The sequence below is a fragment of the Salarias fasciatus genome, chromosome 20 (assembly GCF_902148845.1).
Source record: "Salarias fasciatus chromosome 20, fSalaFa1.1, whole genome shotgun sequence".
Taxonomy (NCBI): domain Eukaryota; kingdom Metazoa; phylum Chordata; class Actinopteri; order Blenniiformes; family Blenniidae; genus Salarias; species Salarias fasciatus.
Genome location: NC_043764.1, coordinates 7,218,292 through 7,241,571, shown reverse-complemented (window position 1 = coordinate 7,241,571; position 23,280 = coordinate 7,218,292). Strand labels below are relative to the sequence as shown.

Below are 23,280 nucleotides of genomic sequence, written 5' to 3'. Positions count from 1 at the left end.
AAATCTAATTGTTCTTAGTTTCGACTCTTGCTGATTCTGTCATAATGCTGGTGCACTTACTTTTACCCTTCTTTGCTGAAACGTGTTTTAAAATGAATCACATAACAGGATCATTAACGATATCTAATGAATTATATAACAGAGCCATTAAACCGATTAAGAGTCCCTAATAAAACAACATGGCCTGATCATGGCTGCTCTGTGGTGAAACTGCTGAAATGAGCTGGCAACACGTCAACAACATGCAGCAGAAAGCGCTTTAAGAAGGAAACCCTGTGTTCAAGGCGCTGAACACATCGGTGTCAGTGGAACTGGCAGACATGTAAAGTTAACAGCAGGAAGGTTTGAATGTGATGCTCTCTTCAGAATAACATCATTCCTACAGCTGAAAACCAACACCTGAAATCAACAAAGTCTACAGTCCTGAAGCTGCTGACTGTAAGTGACTTCATGTCAACAGACAGTGGTAATGAAGAATATGTGACCTGTGCTCCACTTTTTGTGTTGTTAATATTTTTAATAGTTTGTCCCGATTATGCAGCAAATTGGGTGTCAGTTATACTGAGGAGGACTTTATTACTATTTTTTTTTTTAAGCAGTTTGTGTCATCTTCAGTTTCCTACACAGTTGGTAAAGTCATTTCCAACTCCGAGGTGTTAGGGTTTGCTCAGAGGACTCAAGACACCAGACAGCAACACTGGTGCAGCAGAAGCTTATTTTGTCGGAGCAAACCAATAAACAGAGATCCAAACAACCGAAATCACAAAGTCCTCGGGATTACAGCAGATAAAGATGAAACACTGGGCAGGAAGCCGCAATCAGATGAGAAAAGGAAAAGCCAAGAAGGCTGAAATGAAGGACAGAGTCAGAATCTCCAAAAGAACAGGAGAAATTAAGGTGAACCATGACACAAGGTTGGTAGTTTGATCCCTGATCAATGGACTAGAACCTGAACAATAAGTCTTATCCCGATGGTGTGTGACAGTGGTGTCGGGAGGCCTATTTTGCTCTTTAAGAAAGAAACAAAAAGAATTACAAATTCATTTTATGCATGAAGTGATTGGAATATGATTTTAAATGAATAATCATATAATCGTTCATTATTTACTTAAATACGATCAATAATGTGTCGGTTTCCCCTCACTTCACAGCGTCAGCTCAAGAGCCCTTCAGTGAATCCATTCCCCCTGTTCACATAGAGAACAACCCCAACACTGAAACTCCATATGAGCTATCCACACACCTCAGTCACTCACATCACCAACAGGTTAAATTAGTGAGGAGGTGAGCCTGTTTCTCACAACAGTTTCTCTGTTCATGGAATGAAGGATGACAGACTAAGTTCCTCCTCTACCACTAAATGAGAAGCCCTGTGGGCTTTTTTTTTTTTTTGAAGTTACAGTAAAATTCACCATTCCTGTTTTCAGGCTAATCTATTCCTCACTCTTCCTCTGTTTAGTCTCTGAACTCTGGTTCTTGGTGACCAGGAGCTGCTTTAGCTCGGTGGCTTCGTGGCTTCATTTGCTACCAGCTGAAGATTCTCCCACACATCCTGGCCTTCTGTCTCTGTTCTCAGTGAAACCAAACTCCAGATAAAGGTCACGATGTCTTCTCATTCTGCTGGTTTAGACTCGGCGCCGCTTGATGAGGAGGCTTCTTTAAATGTTTCCATCGTCATTAAAGAGAAACACTGAGTAGAGGCAGGAGCTGTGAGCGGCATGAGTTTTGACTTTTAGTGAATCTGTATTAGTGAATCTGTATCAATCATATCAGAGTTTTTATTGGTCCATAGCTGTGGGAGTAATTAGTTTATCACCTTTTTTTTTTTTTTAACTGATGCAGCATGATTATTTATTTATTTTCATTTTATCTGACATTTTTTCACACTATTACTCTGCAAACCTTTATTTGTAGCTGTACTGTATCAAAAAAAAAAACCCCGAAATGAATAATTTCTCAGTGTTTTTGGAGTTTTGCGCTTGTGCGCTACGTTTGCTCATATCCTGTGCATCTCCTGGGGGCTGAGCCCCCCCCCCCCCCCCCCCCCCATTGTTCATGATAGGCAGCAAGCTGTGACAGAAGAAATGGTAAAAAGCACTACATAACTCAACTCACATCCATTTACTTAACGTTTGTAGTCGCAGTTAAATCGAACACTTTTCAGCCGCTGGTGCTTGATGTTTATGGAAATATCAGGCTCAACCGAGTTCGTCCTCATGCATTCGTCTTTGATGCACAGCAGATCATTAGTCCTGATAGTTGTTCAACACTGAATCACTCCTCTTGTTTCCGTTTCCCCATTGAGGTGAACTCCTGTGTTTGAATACAGACTTTAAATGTTGTCCAAAACGCTGCAGCTCGTATGCTCACAGGAACTGGACGTCGGGAGCACATCACTCCAGTTTTAGCTTCCCTTCATTGGCTTCCTATTAGTTTTAGAATCCAATTTAAAATGTTGCTGTTTGTTTTTAAGTCCTTGCACAATTTGGCACCTTCTTACTTACCTGAGCTGATTATGCTGCGTACCCCACAAAGAACCTTGAGGTCCTCCAACCAACTTCTTTTGGACATCCCATGGTCTAATCTAAGAACTAGAGGAGACCGGGCATTTGCTATTGCAGGTCCTGAACTTTGGAATAATCTTCCTATTAATATCAGAGTTGCTCTGTTATCAGAGTTCCTCTGTTGAGTCTTTTAAATCATTGCTGAAAACCTTCTTCTTTTCACTGGCTTTCAATTCAAGTTGATGTTAAGGCTTTTGGTATTATAATTTTATTGTATTAGCAGTTTTGTTTTAAATCTTGTGTCTAATGTTTATCACAGGTGACCTTTTTATAATGTAATGGCAGTTTATTGAATTGTGGAAAGCATGTTGGGGCAGTATGTTTCTGTTTTTAAATGTGCTAGATAAATAAACTTGACCTTGACCTTGTTTAGCAACCTGATACAGAAGGGTGATAACTGGACAACTGGCAGCGGTAGAAAAGTGAACAAAATTCAAAAGTATGGAGGAACTTTGTCAATATCAGTGTTTACAGATTAATCTAAGAAACACTATCTTTAGGACAGTAAGCTTGTACTCCTGGTTAACCAGTTCCTCTTGTGCTCGTTCGCTTTCCTTTGTTGTTATCACTGAGCAGCAGGAACGCCACTGACTGTGCTGAAACCGCCGACTAATCTAATCACACACAAATACCAGATAAAAACAGAAGGATAAGACTGTTCACAGCGAAAAGAAAGTTTTTTTTGTTTGTTTGTTTTTTTAAACATGTTCTCCGGTTGTGTGCATACATTTATTCTCATTGAAGACTTTTATCATGAACTTTAGCTTTTTTTTTTTTTGTTTTTTTTTGTTGAGATGAAGCACTCCGGCTCGCTCTGTAAATGATCAAGCAACCTGAAAACACATTCTCATCTCCGCCGGGTTTCCCATCTACCCGACTCGGAGAACTTTGTCCTCTCCCTCCTCAAAGACACACTTTGATATCTTGATTTCCCTTCAAGGTCCCGAGGCTCCACTGTGGCATAACAGACACGCGGGACTGAGAGCACAGAGGAGAAAACACATTTGGAGGGATATGTTGCCCTGTGGCTTGGTCAGAGGATCCTCTCTACGGGGAATGTCCAAATAAAACCTGACTTTTATCTCTTCGCTGAGACCAACAGCAATCAGGAGCCGTTGTTTTGGTCCCGCTTGAGGCTGCTTCGCCCAGATGGATTAACTCTGATTTGATACTCGGGAATTCCAAAAAGGTATTTCAGTCTTTAAAGTGAAGAAACTTTTTTTCTTGTTTTACTTCAAACAAAGAAAGATCAGAAGTTGGATTTGATTTTTTTTTTTTAAGTTAAAAAAAGGGATATGTGGACCAAAGACATCAAAAAAGAAGACAAAACATTGGCCTAATGCAGTTTTTCCTCAAGATTTAAGTTGGATTTGTTTTTTTTGTAAACTGCTGTTTGGAGTCAAAAACACTTCTCTGAATTAACCACCACCACACCAAGGTAATTATTTTCAGAATTACTGATCTATTGATCCTTGTCTGATTATTGTCTTGTGCCCTAACTTCCGCATGCTTTCAGCTTTCCTTGATGGATTAAAACAGATCTTGTTGCATTTTTTGACCACAGGTCTTTATAAAGACACCATCACATGAGTCTGTTCACACCAGGCTGCCGAGGGAGAATTACATACACTACCGGTCAAAAGTTTAAGAACACCCCAATTTTTCCAGTTATTTATTGCAATTCAAGTCACTCAAATCCAATCAGTAGCTTGAAATGATACAACGGTAAGTGGTGAACTACCAGAGGGTAAAATAAAAATTAAGGTTGCCCAAAACTGAAAAACAGAGTACATTTCAGAACAGTACCGGTCAGTGAGTAGAGTTTCCTTCACCATCAAAGGGAAGTCAGAAACTGGGGCAAACTTTGACAGGAAGAGGTCTGGCAGACCCAAAGCCACAACTGAATCAGAGGACAGGTTTCTGAGAGTCAACAGTTTGCGTGACAGGCGGCTCACAGGACAACAGCTTCAAGAGCTGGTCGTAGTAAGCAAGTCTGTTTAAACTGTGAAGAGAAGACTTCGAGCTTCGGGTTTGACTGGAAGAAAACCACTGCTAAGACATCAGAATAAGACAAAGAGGCTTACCTGGGCTAAGAAACACTGCCGTTGGACTACTGAAGACTGGAAAAAGGTATTATGGACTGATGAATCAAAATTTAAAAATCCTCGGTTCATCACGCAGGATGTTGGTACGGCGTAGAGCAGGTGAAAGGATGTTTCCACAGTGTGTGGCTTCAACTGTCAAACATTGAGGAGGAAGTGAGATGGTCTGGGGTTGGTGACTTGTTCCGAGTGAGAGGCACCCTGAACCAAAACGGCGACCACAGCATCCTGCAGCGCCACGCAATCCCCTCTGGTATCCGTCTAGTTGGTCAGGGGTTCATCTTACAGCAAGATAATGACCCAGAACATAAGTCCAAGCTATGCCAGAACTATCTTGCGAAAAAAGAACAAGTTGGTAAACTTGAAAACATGAAGTGGCCAGCACAGTCTCCAGACTTAAACCCCACTGAGCTGGTTTGGGATGAAATGGACAGAAGAGTGAAAGCAAAGCAACAGACAAGTGCCACACATTTATGGGAACTTCTGCAACAGACATGGGAAGAACTTTCTGAAGAATATTTCATTTCTATTTTAGAAAGAATGCCGCGTGTGTGTTCAGCTATTATATCTGCCAAAGGTGGCTACTTTGATGAGTCAACAGTTTAGAATACATTTTGGTCTATAAATTGATTCCATAATTTCTTTTTTGACTCCAATTGCTTATTTGTACTATGCTTTGACGTCTGAGTACAATGAGACATTAAATGCCATAATTTTCAGTAAAAACACTGGAAAAATTGGGGTGTTCTAAAACTTTTGACCGGTAGTGTAGGTGTTGCATTTGGACTGAAACTACAAAAGATGTATTTTGAAAAGAATAAAATGTCATATGTCTTGAGAGATAAACTGTTCACATGTGATGCGGTATGTATATTTTGAGTTGCAGCCTGCTGCAGCCATGGCACAGCGGAGGCTGGTGGACTACAGAGTCCACAGGGACGTCCTGGATGAAGACGCAGTCAGTGAACTGGCAGAGAAGTCTGATTCAAAAACGTCTCTGCGTAAGAAAGTCAAAGAGTCAGTGAGGTAAAAGTCTTCACATCCCAGCTACCGTACAATTCACCTTGAGTCTTTTTCTCTATTTCTTTTTTAGTATTGAGTTTTCGGCACCAAATATTTGGCAGTTATAAGAGATGTATGTATACTAAATAGCCTGTACTTGCTGTAGAGTTGGAGATAACTATTTCGAATTACACAGCTAGTTCGATTAAGAAATCTTGTTTTTAAAGTCTGCATTAAGTTTTTAATGATTTCATGAGTTGTTGTTTTTCTTTTTTTGACCCAGAAATGAGTTGAAGTTGACACAGAAAACACAATTTGATAAGTATTTTGTAATGGTAAAAATGGGTGAAAGCTATCTGTCGCTTGTTTTATTTAATTTGTTTTCCTGCCACTGTGACACAATCTCAGGTGCTCCGGTCCGAGACTGAAGAGCATCCTGCTGGGTCTGTTTCCTGTGATATCGTGGCTGCCTCGATACGCCGTCAGAGAAAATGCTTTGGGCGACCTGGTCTCTGGAATCAGCGTGGGGATCATGCAGCTGCCGCAAGGTATTCATTCATCTCTTAATGCAAATCGCATTATGGATGCTGAGAGGAATGGGTAATTGGCTCGTTCTGAACAGCGTCTGTTACGCTCAACACACAGGAGGTTGCTTTGAATCACCTCTGAGAACTAATCAAAGATCCCCTATTTAGTTCCTTCTGTCTGTTCATGTCTACCCGACAGACTTGAATATATTAAGATAAAAGCTGTTTGGGGAGCTCACATCACTTTCAGGACTGCTTTGTCCTCCTTTATGCTGAATGTAGCCTTAATGAACTCAGCCTTTATGTTTTGGGTTGTTTTTCTGTGCGGTAGAATAAATTTGGAGCCAAACGTCTCCGTGCTGGTGTTTTAAGATGGATATGAAGTGTAATATTACACCTGCCTCCTAGATTTGTGTAGTTTTGTGGTTTTCTATTTCCAGATCTGAGCAGAGCGACATATTTTTGTTTATTTAGTTACTCCTCTCCCGTCCTTGCTGTCTCCACTCAAAGCGTCTTCCAGCTGATGTTCTTTCGTCCATGCAGGTATGGCCTACGCCTTGCTGGCAGCCGTTCCTCCAGTCTTTGGTCTCTACTCCTCCTTCTACCCGGTCCTTGTCTACTTCATCTTCGGCACATCGAGGCACATCTCAGTTGGTATGCGCTTCATGGTGTACTCTATCTGCTCACATCTCTGAAAGATTAATATCTGTTTTCACCATCTGAAGTGTGCAGTGAGATCAGAGCTGAGAACTACCCACACAAAAATAAAAAATCCCTAAAATATGGAGATTTTTTTCACATCTGAAGTTGAAGTGTTTGGATGCCGAGTTTTTTTTTTTTTTTTCGTTTTTTTTTTCTGTATTATTTCCACAAAATTTGAAGATATAAAACTCAGTGTGGACTGTCTAAAGTCCCGGGAACATGAAGCAGCACACAGTATAACATGATTTAAAGTGGTTGTTGAGTCTCAATTATTCATGAGTGTGTTCTGGATGCAAAAGCAAGTTCGCTCTTAGTGTGGCGTCTCCAAGAAGAATTCTTAGGAATAAAATAGCCTCTTTGTTTGATCTCAGGACCGAGAGCAGCTACTGCTGTTGTTGTTGATGACCATGTGACTGATCACCTGTATTCTATGATCTGCCATTAGGTAACCTCTCCTCCAGTCCTCATGTCAGGGTCATGATCCACTGAGAGATCCTGTTTCAGGTGTTTCAGAAATGGAGGGAAATTACTTTGAAGAACAGCAGGAAACAATAAACATAACTTCAGCTCCTATAGTAAAACAACACGAGCTGACCAAGCAGAGAGGGTTCGTGTAATTTAATTCAAGTAATGTGTCATTTAACAAAACTTGGGTTTTAGCTGGTGAAAATATAAAACTGCTCTGTGTTCAACCACCCAACGAGCTTTTATAGAAGATTACTGTTTGGTATCTGTGATCCAGACGGAATCGATGGACTGTATTCATGAACTGTTTCTCCATGATGAAACACTTTCGTGCATTGTTGGTGAAACATAAGACTATTTCACTGATAGAACATGTAATCAAATGGAAATGTTTTCATGTTGAACTCTGTGTTGGACCTCCTCAGGAACGTACGCTGTGATGAGCGTGATGATTGGAGGGGTGACGGAACGACTGGCTCCTGACTCAAACTTCATGATCTGGGACAACGTGACCAACGCCAGCGTCGTCGACACGGCTCTCCGTGATGCAGAGAGGATCCGAGTGGCTGCGGCTGTCACCCTCGTTTCAGGAATCTTTCAGGTGAATTAAAACTTGTACGTCAAATCATTTAGAAAATACTTGTTTTTTTCCTTGTCTTCTCCACTTGTTGCAATGGTTGGATTTTGTAGTTCAAGTTGTTTTTTTCACCTTTCAGGTCATAAGTCATGTGAATTTGTCCTTGATCGTTTTTGAGTAACGCTGTCAACAGCGTTCCATCAATCTGTGTGTTTGATGCAGATCGTGCTCGGCGTGGTCCAGTTCGGCTTCGTGGTGACGTACCTCTCGGACCCGCTGGTACGAGGGTACACCACCGGAGCGGCCATCCACGTCATCGTGTCTCAGCTCAAGTACACCTTCGGTATCAACCCTGAGAGACACAGCGGACCGCTGTCCTTGATATATGTAAGAGAAAACACAGACTGCGGACATTTTCACGCATTGCCCTCTTCAGTTTAATTGTGGAGTACAGCGAATGTCCAAAAACATGGAAATCTGCCTCCAAATGATGAGGTTGATGCAAATAAACTGCATATTTTGTCAGATACAAAATACGAAATTTAATGTTTTTACACTACATGAAAGCACCGTGATATATGGTGTGTGAAACATTTTAATGATGATACTCTATTTTATTTATCTTCCCAGACTGTGGTGGAGTTGTGCTATCTCCTCCCGCAGACGAACGTCGGCACCCTCGTGGTCAGCATCGTCGCCATAATTGGACTGATTCTGGCAAAGGAGCTCAATTCTTACTTGAGTAAAAAACTACCGGTTCCTATTCCAGTGGAGCTGATTGCTGTGGGTACACAGGGACAAACGGCGTGCTATAAATTGTATGTGCAGTTTATAGGATATCTTCCTGCGTCTGTTTCTACAGGTGGTGATCGCTACAATCGTTTCCTGGCAAGTTGATTTAGCAGGAAAATATGGAGTGGATATTGTGGGAGATATTCCCTCAGGGTGAGACACACACACACACACACACACACACACACACACACACACACACACACACAGGAGTGATTTTACACACATGAGGAGGAAAGTTGTGATGACTCTCATCTGTCATTGTTTACCAGTCTGCAGCCGCCTGTGGTCCCAGACTTCTCTCTGTTTGGTCAGGTGATCGGCGACGCCTTCGCTCTGTCTGTGGTCGGTTATGGCATCGCCATATCTCTGGGACGGATCTTTGCCCTGAAATATGGGTACAAAGTGGACAGCAACCAGGTAGGAAGAGGACTGATTATTATATCACATGAATATATGACATGATAGTAAGCGTATGTGTGTGTCTGTCTGTCTGTGTGTGTGTCTTCTGTGATCCAGGAATTAATCGCTCTGGGTCTCAGTAACTCGATCGGAGGGTTTTTCCAGTGTTTTGCCATCAGCTGCTCGATGTCTCGCAGTATGGTCCAGGAGAGCACCGGAGGGAGGACTCAGGTGAGCACAGTTCTGCTGGAGTGCCATTGGGCATGATTCCAGAGGTCGAATGGTGTGTGGCAGGAAGAGTAAAATCTTCATCAAGCCTGCATTGCCGTTCTCAATGACTTACCAGTAGACTCCTGTAAAACAGCTGCAGCTCAACAGACCAACAAAGGTATAATTTAGTTTCATATTTTGTTGGCATCAAAATTAAAAATCTGTACTTTCACCTTTTCATTACCTTAAGATAAGTATCCTGTATGTGGTTTAATATACTGTGCACATTCTGCGTATTAATTTTCCCCACATGAAGTTGCTAAAACGAGGTTAAAGCAAATGACGAGACAGTTTATAGAATACTGAAAATATGCATATTTCAAACATAAGAACTAAGGTCCCTGTTTATACAACGTTTTCACGTAAAAATGGAAAATTTCCGTTGTGCTTTTGGATTGTTTCCATGACAATTGTTTGGATTGTTTACATGCGCTTGCAGCCATGAAAAAAACAACTTTTCGAAAACACTGTTCAATTGATTACATCACATGTACAGAATTTAGATTTGAGACCAAACGAAACCCGCATGAAAAAGTAAAGAGATAACATGCAAACTCCACACTGAAAGGTCATGCTGGTCAACATTATCAAACCAACAACATCCTTTCTTGTAAAACAACGGTATTAACCAGTGATCAGTATTGTTGTCCAGCTCAAAAAATATAAAAACATGATCTCAGTTAAAGAAAATTAACCCTGAGATTGCATTTTTTTTTCAGTAATTCTCCAGCACGTAGAATTTTTAGGAACTAAAATCCAAGATACTTTTGTGATATTTACTGCTCTTCATCTAAAGATCAAGTTGACTATGGTTCACGCAGTGTTTTCATCTTCAAATTTTACCTGAATCTTTTCACATCAGTGTCTCTGTCTGCCTTCACTACAAGCCCGGCTGAAATCAAAGGTTAAACGCAGCAAAACACTCATTATTATTAACATCACCGGGGTGAAGTGGCATCGTTAAAAAACACTTAGGGGGATCGATTTTTGGCCCCCGTGGTCGACCTTCACCCGCACAAGTACAGGTCTTCTGAAAGGCTAAACCGATCTGGTCTGACACCGCCATTAATCAGCCAGGCCCATTACAGAGGAAGAGGAGAGGGACCTGGACTAAAGTTGCTCGAACTCTTCTTGTAATCATAGCCGCTCCATCATTTGTCTCTCTGCTGCTCTTCTTTCTGGCTCTTCCTCTGATCTTCTCTCCTGATTTCATCTCTCTCCGCCGCAGATCGCCGGAGCTCTGTCGGCAGTAGTCATCCTTTTCATCACGCTCTGGATCGGGACTCTCTTTGAAGATCTGCCCAAGGTAATGCTGGGGTTCACATCTGTGAACGATCATGAGCATGTGTCCAACGCAGAGTGTGAAGGATGTGTGAGATTATAACACTCAGCCGAAGAGGGAACTCGAAAAGAGCCTGGGTGGCGCAGCTGGAAAGATGCAGCATAAAACAAGCAGCAATTACTGAAGATTTACAAAGAGAAAGAAAATCTAAAGTACTTCATCTGAAGAACCACAGAGAGGAAGTTCGCGTGTTTGTTTTTACATTAAATAAACTTGTTGAAGTTTATCCATCCGAACTTCTTTCACATGGTAATCACTGCTTCATCAGACCCGTTTGTCTTTAAAAGCTCCAGTTCGACTTTTCTGGATGAGTTTTGTTTTGTTTTTTTCCAGGCAGTGCTGGCTGCTATCATTTATGTCAACCTCCACGGTATGATGAAGCAGTTTTTGGACATCCCTGCGCTGTGGAAGACCAACAAAGTAGACATGGTGAGTGAATGGGGCTGTTTTTTTTATTTCATGTTGTGGACTAAATGACAAACTAGAATCATCACATTGCATGTTATACATTAATCTGTCAGCACATATTCCCTCCAGTGCATTGCAAATGTGTGTCATTGATGAGCTTACAGAACAGAAGTATGTCAACGTAATATCAACTTTGCACTCGTGGAAGCCTTCCATGGTGTTTGCGGTGTGACTCATCCTGTCCTCTCTGTCCTCGGGCTCCAGTTGGTCTGGGTGGTCACCTTCATTCTGACCGTGCTGCTGAACCCTGACGTGGGCCTGGCTGCTTCTATCGGTTTCTCCTTGCTGACGGTCATCTTCAGGACTCAGCTGTAAGAACGCACCACTGTGGCGTCTGTGGCTTGATCCTTTGTGTGCATAATCTTCTTCTTGCTGTCCAGAAGGTCCTGTTTTCTTGAGTGAACTATATTTATTATGTACATGTGCTTCGGATATGGATTGCATGCGTCCATCAAATGCGTGTAAATTTAAAACTTTAACGATGAAGAATTGCGAGTTCTGACTGCGTTTACTTCAACCTAACACAGTATGACTCAAACTGTTGATGTGTTCTGGTTGTATTTCAGGCCGAGATATTCTGCATTAGGACAGATCCCAGACACAGACGTTTACAGGCCGCTGGAGGACTACACCCAGGTACGGAGAAACACCTCGCCCAAAATCTGACGCACCGAGGTTTAAATCGATCAGGGTTGAATTTTGTGCAAAATTGCTCTTGTTGTAACCCTCATTGCTTTACAACAGTGAGCTATTCTTCCAGTTATGCACCAAACTTAGAAAAACAAACTTATCTCAGAACAAACAAGTTTCTTGAGAAGAGGTGCCGTTATATCGTGCTGTAGTCGTTGACGTTAATGGTATTTGCGTGTCAATCAATAACTGAGCAATGAGCAGTGCTTACATCTTGTACAGACGTTTACTGTTGTGACTTTTCTTTTGCAGGTGAGGCAGGTGCCTGGAATTTTGATCTTCCGTTCCTCTGCCACCCTCTACTTTGCCAATGCTGAGATGTACCAAGATGCCCTGGGAGAGAAGGTAAAGACGGTCACACAGGCACAGCCTTCAAACAGCTCGACTTTGTGTTCAAATATAAGTAGAATCACAATGGAAATTAAACTACCATGCAGAGCACCAGGAAGAATAATAATGGGATTCAATGCAAAAACCAAAATAAGATGCACGAGATTTCAGTGAATATACAGATAAAAAACACCGCAGAGAGAAAACGCTTTTGTGATTTTTCACAGTTTCCGTGTACTTAGCTCCTCTTTTACAAGCATAATTTCTGTTTGTCTAATAACTGACCCGACATGTCACCCATTCACACGTCAACCCGCTGACAGACATTGTTCAAAATGTCATCCCGCTATTTTCTTTCCTCTTTTCTTCGCCTTGACTTTTTGTTCAAGTGAGCCTCCCATTCTTCCGTTTCGCCCCTCCGTCTTCCTCCTCCTCCCATTCATCTTCTGCCATGAAAAGACAAGTCGAGTGGAAACAGATGACAAATGACAGAGAGGAGGGGAGAGCAGCGGTAAGGAAGATAATTGAACGTCTCATTCGTTAAAGTGTCAACATGTCAGAGCGGCAGAGTCACAGTCCGAGCTGTGAGGCTCCGGCGAGGTTTCAGCCTGGATCGGCCTCGCAGGTTTGATTTAAAAGGTGGAAAACTGCCACCAGATAAGTTCTGTATGGGGGATGCTTCAGGGGGGATGCGCTGTTCGGTTTCCCTGGCAGTGACAGAGCTGATGGGCTCCTGTAAGACGTGTATGATTTATTAAAACAAAACAGCACAAACAATGACATTCTGATGCTGATGATTGATCCTCAGACTTCTCCAGTTCTGGGTTGTTACTTTTAAGATATTGCAAGTTGTGTTTGGTCAAAATCAGAGATGTCACACTCATTTTAATGATACATTACTTTCTGGTACAAATTTCAGGGAAATGCCCGGGGAGGGACTATAATTCTACTTTGCAGCCTTTTGCATGCCGAAGCTAACATTCCCTCCCTGTACAGTGACGTCTCTGAGAGCAGACGGATGCATGGCATCTGTTTTGGATGTAAAAACATCTTGTTTCAGAGTATTTTTAATCCTTCAGAACCGCACGCATTATTTAGGCTTCTACTCCAGAATCATATGCTCTTACATTCTTATAATTTGTGGAGTCAGTGCTTCACTTGTTCTGCAGTTCAAGTATGTGGCATAAAGATGCTGAGCAATGTTTCCCAAGATGTGGGAAGAAGGACGAAGAAATGAGGCTACATTCATGGATGGTTGATGTTTACAAAGCCTATATTCTTACGTTTATATTTATTTATATTACTATTCTCTAATATAATTTTCAGTACTTCTCTCTCTTCTCTTCTATCCGTTTGCTGTTTGTTCTATTTTTTTCTTCACGTAGCGAGTGAAAAAAGCTTGAGTCAAATTCCTTGCTTGTCATGCACAAACTTGGTCATTAAAGCTAATTCTGATTCTGATTCTGATTCAAGTTCAAAATGCTACTTAGCTTACATCAGTGTTAGTTTCATTTAGAATTTACTTCTATCTCTGTCATCACATGTACTGAAGAATTACACCATTAAAACAAAAAAAAACAATTCAGACATTTATCCTCAGAATATAAGCATGAAACATTATATTTAAAGCTGTGCTTTATGTTCTTTTTTAGTCCTTTAAGCATGTTTTTTTCTTATGTTAGACACTTTTGTTGAGAGACCACTAGATTCCTCTGAGGGAGGAGGATTTTCCCATCAGCGGCTCGCCTTTATCTCTCAGTGGTTGTGTGTAAGACAAGCTGATTGTGTCCAAACCAGCAGGGCAACGTGTCTTTGGGGTGTTACCCGCCAGGCCTGTTTTCTGGGATCGGATGTACTGAATGAACCGGCTCAACTGTGACTGTGAGCCTCACAGAGTTACTCAAGATCAGGCCGAACACCACACCCCAAACTAGCTCAAAATGTTAAACGTTTGCTTCGCCGTCCCCAACTGCCATGAATTCTGTTCTTTTCAGAGTGTGATTTGTGAAACAGAAATAAAAGGGAAGTTATGGACGCTAATCCTTCAGTCTCTCCTCTGTGTGCTTCGTCCTCTCAGTCTGGCATCGACATCACAAAGATCCTGTCGGCTAGGAAGAAACTGGAGGCCAAAAAGAAGCGACACGAGAAGAAAGTTGCCAAAAAAGCAAAGAAAGCTCTCAAGATGAACGGCGTTGACCACGTGAGTTGAAGACTCAACTGCTGTCTTATTAGAATCAGTCCTGTTTTGTGAGACTCAGAGGATTTGCAGCTTCAGCGTGTCCCCCCTCTGCTTGTTCGTTGTAGTCTCCTTCCACCAAAGAAGGGGAATCAGAGTCTGAGGAGCAGAAGGACATCGCGGTCATTGAGGTGGAGGCCGAGCGCGACCCCTCACTCCTGAGAGCCATCGTTCTGGACCTCAGCCCGGTCAACTTCCTGGACACCGTGGGAGTCAAGACGCTACGAAACGTACGGAGACGACGATCGCATTTAGCTCAGCGTAGACAAAGAAAAGGGGGAGGAGAGAACTGAATGTTAACACGATCAATATGAAGCTGCTTATGTTTTGGGGAGGGATGCTCCCTGACCCACTGGTAGCTTGGTTAATCTGAGAAGAAGAAATATATCTAGTATGCACCTTTTCCTGTTCCACTTTTCAAGGGTTAAATATAGCACCTATCACAGTATGGTCAAACACCTCTGCGGTTGAAATAATGTCTGTGTGTACACTTGTTTCAGATATTTAGAACGTGCAAACACTCCGCTGGTCTTGTCTTTCCTCGCCATCTGGCTCCTCAGGCAGCCCATTGCAGCAAATTGAATTGTCAGACTAATTAAATGATCCTCAGTTTGATCGTTGCTGTGTGCTTCTGTGCCTGTTTCAGATTCGGAAAGACTACGGAGAAGTCGGCGTGGAGGTGGTTCTTGCCGGCTGCCAGAGTAAGTCCGAGTACCACCTGAAGGGATTCGATCCCCTTCTGATGGGAAACAGACGCGATTCCATCAACCGCAGATCTACAAAATCCCACCCTGTCATTACTGCAGCAGATGTGGACGTAATCCTCACAGTCACCCCCCACTCAGACACCCACAATTTCAAATCATTCAATAACACTGAATATTATTGTAGCTGTTTGCTGATGGGAAATGTCAAAAGTTGATTCATTTTCCAGGGAACAGAGCGCTTTCCCCCCTCTCTTAAACCATAACGTGTATAATCTCGGGTCATGAGAAGACCATAACTCGTCTCATGGAAACCTCAAAAAGACACTAACTCTTGTGGATATGTTCTGCTTCTGTGGTTGAAAGCGTCTCCTCTCAGTGTTTACTTTTACGTACAGTAATAGCTCAGAAATGTAGGTCTGACATGATGGAAGGTAAAAGCATGAGTCTCTGGAGGGAGGCAATCACAATACTACGATGCTGGGAGCCATCCAGTTTATTTTAAGGGATCGGTGGTGCTAATTAGCCCAGAGTGGGTTGATTGCTTCTAATGAGATGGATGAGAAAACACCGTATTGTGTGGGTTTGTATTCACAAGGGGGGGAAACAAAAGACTTTCATATAGGCAGAAAGGAGAATAGTGCGCTTCATTCAACACAAGGACTACCCACTCCTAACACTTTCACCGTCTTTCTCTGCTTTGTTGCCGTTTTCATTGCATTTCTGATATTCTCTTGTCGTTTCACAACTGCTGTCGTCTACGTTCATTACCACACCTGTCTCTCTGTCCAGACATTGTGGTGGAAAGCCTGGAGTCTGGAGGGTTTTTCAACGAAAAAGTGACGAAGTCCTGCCTCTTCAGCACCATCCACGACGCCGTTCTCCATCTTCGGTCTGCTCAGACGCAGAGCCAACAGGTCGGGCCTTCACACCAGTCATCATCGTATATCACTGCGTTTTTTCCGAGGACAGTTTGACATTTGGCAGCTTGTTGCCCCTCTTCTTCCACCGAAGATGAGAGAATCAATACCACTCTCATGTCTGTCCATTAAATATGGAGCTGGAGCTCTGTGCTGCACGTAATCCCCTTAAAAGCCTCACGGCTTGTCGTTTTCATGCTTCGGTTTTTAGATTAATCAAACCTGATATAGCATGAATTGGTGAGCTTCAGGAGGTTTTTCTGGGTTCCAGCTGAGGCAGACTCCCAGGTTCAGACACACCGGCTGTGACGCAGTGCTTTAACTTCTTTTCGTGTTCACCGGTGTGGAGGAAGTGGTTCTGGTCACGCTGACCCAGTGCGGGTATAACCATCCCAGAGGCAGAGGCACCATAGAAATCCATTAAATAACACAAAATACGAACATTTGCACCTGAGTGGAAACAGCCACGCAGCTGCTTTTCAGAATATTAACGAATCCTTGATAAGTGTGGACATGCAGTCTCTCTCTCTCTCTCTCTCTCTCTCTCTCTCTCTCTCTCTCTCTCTCTCTCTCTCTCTCTCTCTCTCTCTCTCTCTCTCTCTCTCTCTCTCTCATAACGCTCACATCGACGATGAGAGAAAAGCAGGGGTCTGCCACAGTGGTGCACTGCTTTCTGGACAGTTTACATGTTCTGCCTGCTGATTTATGGGTTTGCTGTTGTTCTTCTGGTTTCCTTTCACCTCTGACACTATAACTATGTCCAGATGTAAATAAGTAAAGTTGTCCCTCTGATGAACTGGTGACCTCTCCAGTGTGCACACTGTGCAGAATAGAAGATGAATTGATAGAGGAAGTACGATGAAATCCGTTTGGATGGTTAAATATGTTTTTTAAATGAGTGAACTGTGGACACAAACCTGGACAGCTTGCCTTGGAGTCAGGTTAACTGTGTGCTTTTTAACTTTTTAGCCGTGGATTTCTGTTTTGAAGTGGCTGTTTAACCCGTTCATCTGGCAGTTGAGCTCACGTGGACACACACTTCAGAGGCAATGTGCTGAAATTAGGACTATCAGAAGTGTGAGAATTGTGTAATACAGGCCATAATATTCGCAGTGGCAGTCGCTTTACTTCTTATGTAATGTTTATTGTTGGCTCTTGAGCCTGGAGTGCAAATGACATCCCATCATTTGGCTCAATTATATCAATTCCATCACTATTTAAGAGAACCACGTGTTTCAACCCTCACAGTCAATCTGACGGCTGGAACTGATTTTCCTAGCAGATGTGGGTATTTCATTATATTCTTTGTCACATTCGATCTGCTCATGTTATCTGTTCTGCTCTGGAGTTAAAGCAAAATACAGAACTTCAAAGTGAACTTCATGCTGCTGCTGCTGTCACTGCATTCCTACACAAAGCTAATTGAACAGCAGTTTCAGCATGTGTTCCAGGCCCCTGGTGATCACCGTCATTATTAGATTAAAAAACCCTGAGTTGGGTCACACTGTCATATAGCATGCATGAGGGGTTGAAATATAAATTAGACAGAAAAACTGTTTAAAAAATAAATATTGCTTCCAATTAACCCATTTTATTTGTGAGTGGAGATGAAGAATATGACTGAAGTTAGTCTTTAGCTGACCGTACCAGTCGAAGTCCAGGCTGCTGAAACACAAGAAGCCAGAAGTTGCAATGTGAATAGATAAAAGATAGATTAAAAGAAGATAAAAAGCAGTTTTATCTGTATGGTAGCCTATGTATTTCAGTCAAAGAAAAATGACGTGCTTGCACTTCTGTTCCAGTATTTAGCTGCTTATGTAACTTCATGTTTCTGCTGGTGTAGAGGAAAAACAGAGGAAAAACACATATTTAATGAAGCAATGCCCTCAGGAGAGAAACATGGCTCACACGTCCTACATTAGATGTCCAACTATGCATATGATCCGAGTGTAAGATATGTATGAGGTCAGGCGGTACAGAAAGATCACAATCGATAATGTGAATGCAGGAATGTGCAAATGAATGGCCGCAGCTGTGCAGATGGATTTATGGATGCAGTTCATGCTGTTTGTGAGGCAGGCGATGTGATGATGTGCAAGAGATGCAGTTAGAAGCCCGCCAGCTTTATTTAGCCTTTGTCTAGGCTACTTAATTTTAGATGCATTCAAAACAGTTTGACTCGATGAAAGATTATCTTTAAGAATGCTGCTCGCTGAATCACATTTCCATTCAGCATGTTCAATCTTCTGTTCTGTTCCTCCTCATTAATCCCTCAGACTGAAACTTCTCACACTTTTCTTGCCACTCGAGGACAAAAGAAAACAAAAAAAAAACAGGTCTGGAGAGTGGAACCGCAGAACACTGGTTTCTTTTTTCTCTGATTTGGTCTCTCCTCTCGGTGTGTTTCACAGGAAATAACAGGAACGTCTTTCTGAGTCCTGAGAGGAGCGATGGAGGATGTTGTGAAGGAATAACTGCAGCATCTTCTTCTGGGGCTTTCAGATAACTGGAACCTGTCTACACACACACACACACACACACACACACACACACACACACACACACACACTGCATGCCCTATATATGTATACGGATGCACAACACTGTTTATTTGTTTATTTTAGTAATTGTCTGGACTATCTTGTGTTAACTTCAAATTAAAGAGGATTTTCTAAGTTATAATTCACTAAATGAATAAACTGTTTATTTATGAAAACCCCGCCGATGCTCATGTGATGCCTGAATGTCTTGTAGCTCCACTGAGTTCATTTCCTTTGCAAACACGGTCAGGCTTGTTTTTTGTAATTTTCCGAGGAAGACGTTTGAATATCGGAACACATGCACAGGAAACCTTTAAATCCTCCTGAAACGATCTGGACTGATGAAGCCGATGACTCACATAAGGATTCAGGATGTTCCCTTTTCCGGTCTCGCGCTGGGATTAGCTGCCTGATGGCTGTCTGTGCACACACACACACACACACACACACACACACACACTCATCAGGTATTAATCAGGGACTTTTATGCTGTTAAAGATCACATGTGACACCAAAATATGACTCAGACCCGGATTCCCTTCATCTTTCCTCCTACTAACTTGAAATAAATTTGTCTTTATAATTTCAAAACAGACATTCTCCATATGTGTCTATAGGCCTCCAGTTTTTGTTTCCAGAGTTTCATTACAAAGTATTATCACTGCAACAATCCTCTGCTAACAAAAACCAGGTCTGATGAATCAATGTTTCTTGGAGCACGATGAATCGTGCTAAGTTGAAAGAAAGGAAATTGATTTTCTCATAGGAGATTCCATTAGAATGTTAAAATGAATCAAATATTTTACAGCATTTAATTTGGTCAAATGCTCAAGAAAACCTCTGCAGATGAAAACAGCCAAGCTTTGAAGCTTTCAAGGTCCTCCTGGGTTTTAAGGATTTAGGAAAGCTGGATATGTGTGCAGAACTCATGACAACATGGTGGGAAGATTTCAGCAGCACTGCAGCGATCGAGCTGTGGAGAACCACTAGAGGTCAGTGAAGAAAAGGCTTTCAGCTGCTGTAGAAATGAAGGCTTTCTGTTGGAACCCAATAATCAGACTGAACTGCCATTTCCTTCTCATTCACTACTCAGTCTGGCATGATGTTGCAGTTCTCCCTTCAACAATCATCACTTAAATGTGAACAGTAATTCAACAGTCTGTGGTCAGAAGTTTTTCTTCCCTAACCTCTATTATTAGTCATATTGTTCCAAGTATTTTTTTAATTAATAATAGAATAAATGCATAAAGCAGCTCATTTAGTGTTCATTTCACTGACAGTGAGCATGAACAATGTATTTATCCTCCCTAAGACACTTCAGTGCAAAACTCTGAGACCAACAGTCATGACAGCTACAGACTATGGGTCATATGTGAAAAACATTAGTAGTCTGACTTTCAACCAAAAATTGAGATTATTGTTCAAAGTTGTGTATTTGTCATCATGAACCATAACTTATTGGCATATGGTCACCAAATGTCAATGCATTTTTGTAGCATGACCGTAAATGTTTCTTCACATTTGTTCCTGCATATTTTCAGTTTTGTTTTCCAGTTCATTGATCGATTTTGTGAAAAAAAGGGATCTGTGAAACCACAAATGTCTGCAATCCTCTATTGTAGTGCTTTAAATCTGACCCTGCGTAAACCTTCCCAATCAATACTAGTAGAGGAAGAATTTATTGCAGAAACGGAGAATAAATGGAGATCAGCAGCTCTGTGATGTGAAAATGTGGATGACTTGAACTCATGCGGACTCGCTTCTGTTTTTTTCTGAACAGTAAATGAGGCTCGACCAAATTTGGGCTATGGGAACTGCAAGGAGAGAGAGGGTGTGTGTGTGTGTGTGTGTGTGTGTGTGTGCGTGTACGTGTGTGTGTGCATACTTATTTAGTTTCTCCCCAAACGACGCCGACTGCATTCTTCTCTTGGCGGGTGGCGAGAGGAGAGCATCGTAGAGAGAGAGAGAGAGAGAGAGAGAGGAGGAGAGCGACTTACTGGCAGATAGAGAGAGGGAGAGAGAGAGTGAGACAGAGGGAGATATTAAAGCTGAAACTTCTCTACAGACGCTCCTGTGCAGGTCAGTCGTTTTCTTTTCACAAATGTCCATGATATCCTTAGAAGATTATCCTTTAATAGAAAGAAGTGATCATTACGCACATAATCTGGAGTGTCGGATTAGTCTCCATCATCCGCACAGTGTTGCTCCAGTGTGATTTCTACATTTGCAGGGATGTTTCCACATGCAGCATCTTCTTTTGCTCCATTCATCACGTACGGATCCTCACTATGACACCTTGTATTACTGTGTTAGTGTTACGGCGCGCAAATCCACTGCTGCATGCGCTCTATTGATACGCCGCCAAAGCAGATTAATCGATTATTTCCACAGATGTATCCTTTGTGTCTTCTTAATTAGACCACAGACACTTGATATCATTTGCTTTTTATCCCCCCAGGAACGCATCACAGTATTCGAAAATCCACTTATTATGAGTGTTTTCCAGCACATGGTGCTTAGAATGTTGGCTTGCAGTGAAACAAACGCGAGGTTTTTTGTGTTTTTGCGCACACATTTTGCTCCATAGTGAAAACGAATGTTTCCGTGTGTGCTAAACCAATGTTATTCATTGACTTCTTCATGTGCTCTATTATGATCTGTCATACGCAGCTGGCGTGAGCCATGTTTCCACGCACAAACCTGGCAACGCAAACAGATGCCAGTTATTGAGGGTAAAAAGAGAGAAAAGATCAAACACATTCTAGTGCATGTTGATGTCCAGGTTCGTTGAAGCATTGCTGGTTGTCATATATCTATGCAAACACACTACATGATATGAATGTTTCATGGATTTTTCAGAGATTGAAGCTTTTTCCTTGGGCGCATGTAGAGTTTACTCATAATTAAATGATAATCAATGGTCAGTATGGCAACAACACCGCCCCCAGCCCCCCTTTAAAAAAAAAAGGGTGGACGTGGACCTTCATGCAGGTCACTAAACCTGAAAGACGACACTCGGTCACCTCAGGAAATAGCTTCACACCACAGCTATTTTTTGCTCCCAACAGAGCGCCTGCCAGGTGGTACACACGCTGTCCACTTCATTGTAATGCTGCACGGGCCAGTGGCGCCACGGTGCGTGTCCAGCTGGACCCCGATGCAAGAGAAGCTTGATGTGGGAGAGAAGGATGAGGCGGGGGGGGGGGGGGGGGGGGGGGGGGGGGGGTGCTTCTGTGTTGCAGAAGAGAAAAATATAGAGATTGACGTGGTGTGCAGCTTTGCAGAACAAGCATGCATTGGCAATTACTGCAGCCAACAGGGATCTTTAGAGCATGCAATAAATCATTGTTTGTCCTGCACAATTCTGCCCGTTTTTTTAATAAAAAAAAAATATGCACGGAAATGCACACAATATTGTATTTATTTCAGCTTAGTTGTTTCATTTCCTCGTTCAGTTGTGTGCATGCATTGTAGAGTGGTTATAATCTGGTACTAAACCTATTTGTTTTCAAAGGGATGAAGGAGAGAGAGAGAGAGAGAGAGAGAGAGAGAGAGAGAGAGAGAGAGAGAGAGAGAGAGGCCATGTGGAGAGCGTGTGGGCAGAGAGAGAGAGAGAGAGAGAGAGAGAGAGAGAGAGAGGGAGAGAGAGAGAGAGACCTTGTAGTAAATGGAACATAAGGTCTCCTGACGTAACGCCGGTCTCTGCGGACGCACAGCGCCTCTGCTCGTGTTGCGTTTGCCTGTGCGTATTTACGCAGCCCTCGACCAGAACCCTCAGTATCCAGACCTTCATCTGTTGTCATCACCCTCAGCAGTGCATGCTCTGAAACCAGCATACACACACTCTCTCTCTCACACACACACACACACACACACACACACCATAAACAATGCACGCCGTGACCGTCGCCACCTGCCTGCTCGTCGCCGGCCTCAGCTGCTTCCTCTACGGCAGCGACGTGTTATCATCGCTGCTCCGTGTGTCTGTTGCAGACCCGTCCATGCGCGAGCCGGGCGCTGCTCCGCGGCAGAGCCCGCAGGGAGTCCCCTACACCGACCTGCAGCACATCATCAACGCCGACGGACTGCACCTGTTCTGCCGCTACTGGGAGCCCGCCGGTCCGCCCAGGTCAGTGCGCACGAACCGGAACCAGGGGTTTGGGGGGGGGTTCACTTAATGGCTGCAGGGAGCGCGCATCCCGACTGAAGTTATTTTTAGACGCTACTAAAATCGTCTCATTAATCCGCTCACATGGTTGTTGGAGGTGCTGCGGTCATGTGACGACTTCTTCTTCACTGCGGGGACAGATGAGTTCATGTTTAGAAGTGTGTGACAGCGTGGTGCACCATCCAGAGTGTGTTTGGTCAGTGCAGAGGCATTTCTGAAAATAGGTTAGTGCGTGTTTAGTTATTTTAGATGAAGGTTTCACTTCGAAAAGCTCTGTTCAGTCAGATCATACTGGAATATATTTTGTTTTGGCTTTATTTTAGATCAGTTGAGGACCAGTTCTCATTTACAATAACCCGATCAAGAGGCAGCAAGGGAACGTGAAAAATACATATATCCAGTGTCACAGAGTCATGAAAGGAAGCAGTATTTACAGTGTTTACAGCTAAACTAATCGATAAAAACTGAAAGGACAGTGA

At 42.6% G+C, this 23,280-nt stretch overlaps 2 protein-coding genes across 5 annotated transcripts in view; both read left to right on the top strand.

The window, feature by feature from the left end:
* The first annotated feature begins 3,378 nt into the window (after positions 1-3,378).
* slc26a6.2 (solute carrier family 26 member 6, tandem duplicate 2) lies at positions 3,379-19,065 on the top strand. Of its 2 annotated transcripts, none has more exons than XM_030118480.1 (20): positions 3,379-4,002; positions 5,553-5,692; positions 6,077-6,216; positions 6,739-6,849; positions 7,788-7,963; positions 8,162-8,326; positions 8,570-8,722; positions 8,802-8,884; positions 9,004-9,151; positions 9,251-9,364; positions 10,632-10,709; positions 11,079-11,174; positions 11,418-11,524; positions 11,780-11,849; positions 12,156-12,248; positions 14,311-14,433; positions 14,538-14,699; positions 15,116-15,170; positions 15,966-16,090; positions 18,505-19,065. In XM_030118480.1, the coding sequence occupies exons 2-20, from the start codon at positions 5,565-5,567 to the stop codon at positions 18,526-18,528; spliced, it is 2,151 nt and encodes a 716-aa protein (XP_029974340.1). In that variant the 5' UTR covers positions 3,379-4,002; positions 5,553-5,564; the 3' UTR covers positions 18,529-19,065. The 2 variants fall into 2 exon arrangements, with proteins under 2 accessions (XP_029974340.1, XP_029974339.1); XM_030118479.1 differs by having other exon boundaries at positions 5,547-5,692.
* A 1,497-nt stretch (positions 19,066-20,562) lies between these two features.
* The window catches only part of mgll (monoglyceride lipase), a 41,076-nt gene continuing 38,358 nt past the window's right edge, over positions 20,563-23,280 (top strand). Inside the window, exons 1-2 of one of the 3 annotated variants that reach the window (XM_030118529.1) lie at positions 20,563-20,712; positions 22,627-22,762. In XM_030118529.1, the coding sequence (XP_029974389.1) occupies positions 22,635-22,762 (128 nt within the window). In that variant the 5' untranslated portion in view covers positions 20,563-20,712; positions 22,627-22,634. Of the gene's footprint in view, positions 20,713-21,334; positions 21,366-22,494; positions 22,763-23,280 lie in introns of those variants that run through there. The other 2 variants (XM_030118528.1, XM_030118527.1) reach the window with 2 other exon arrangements.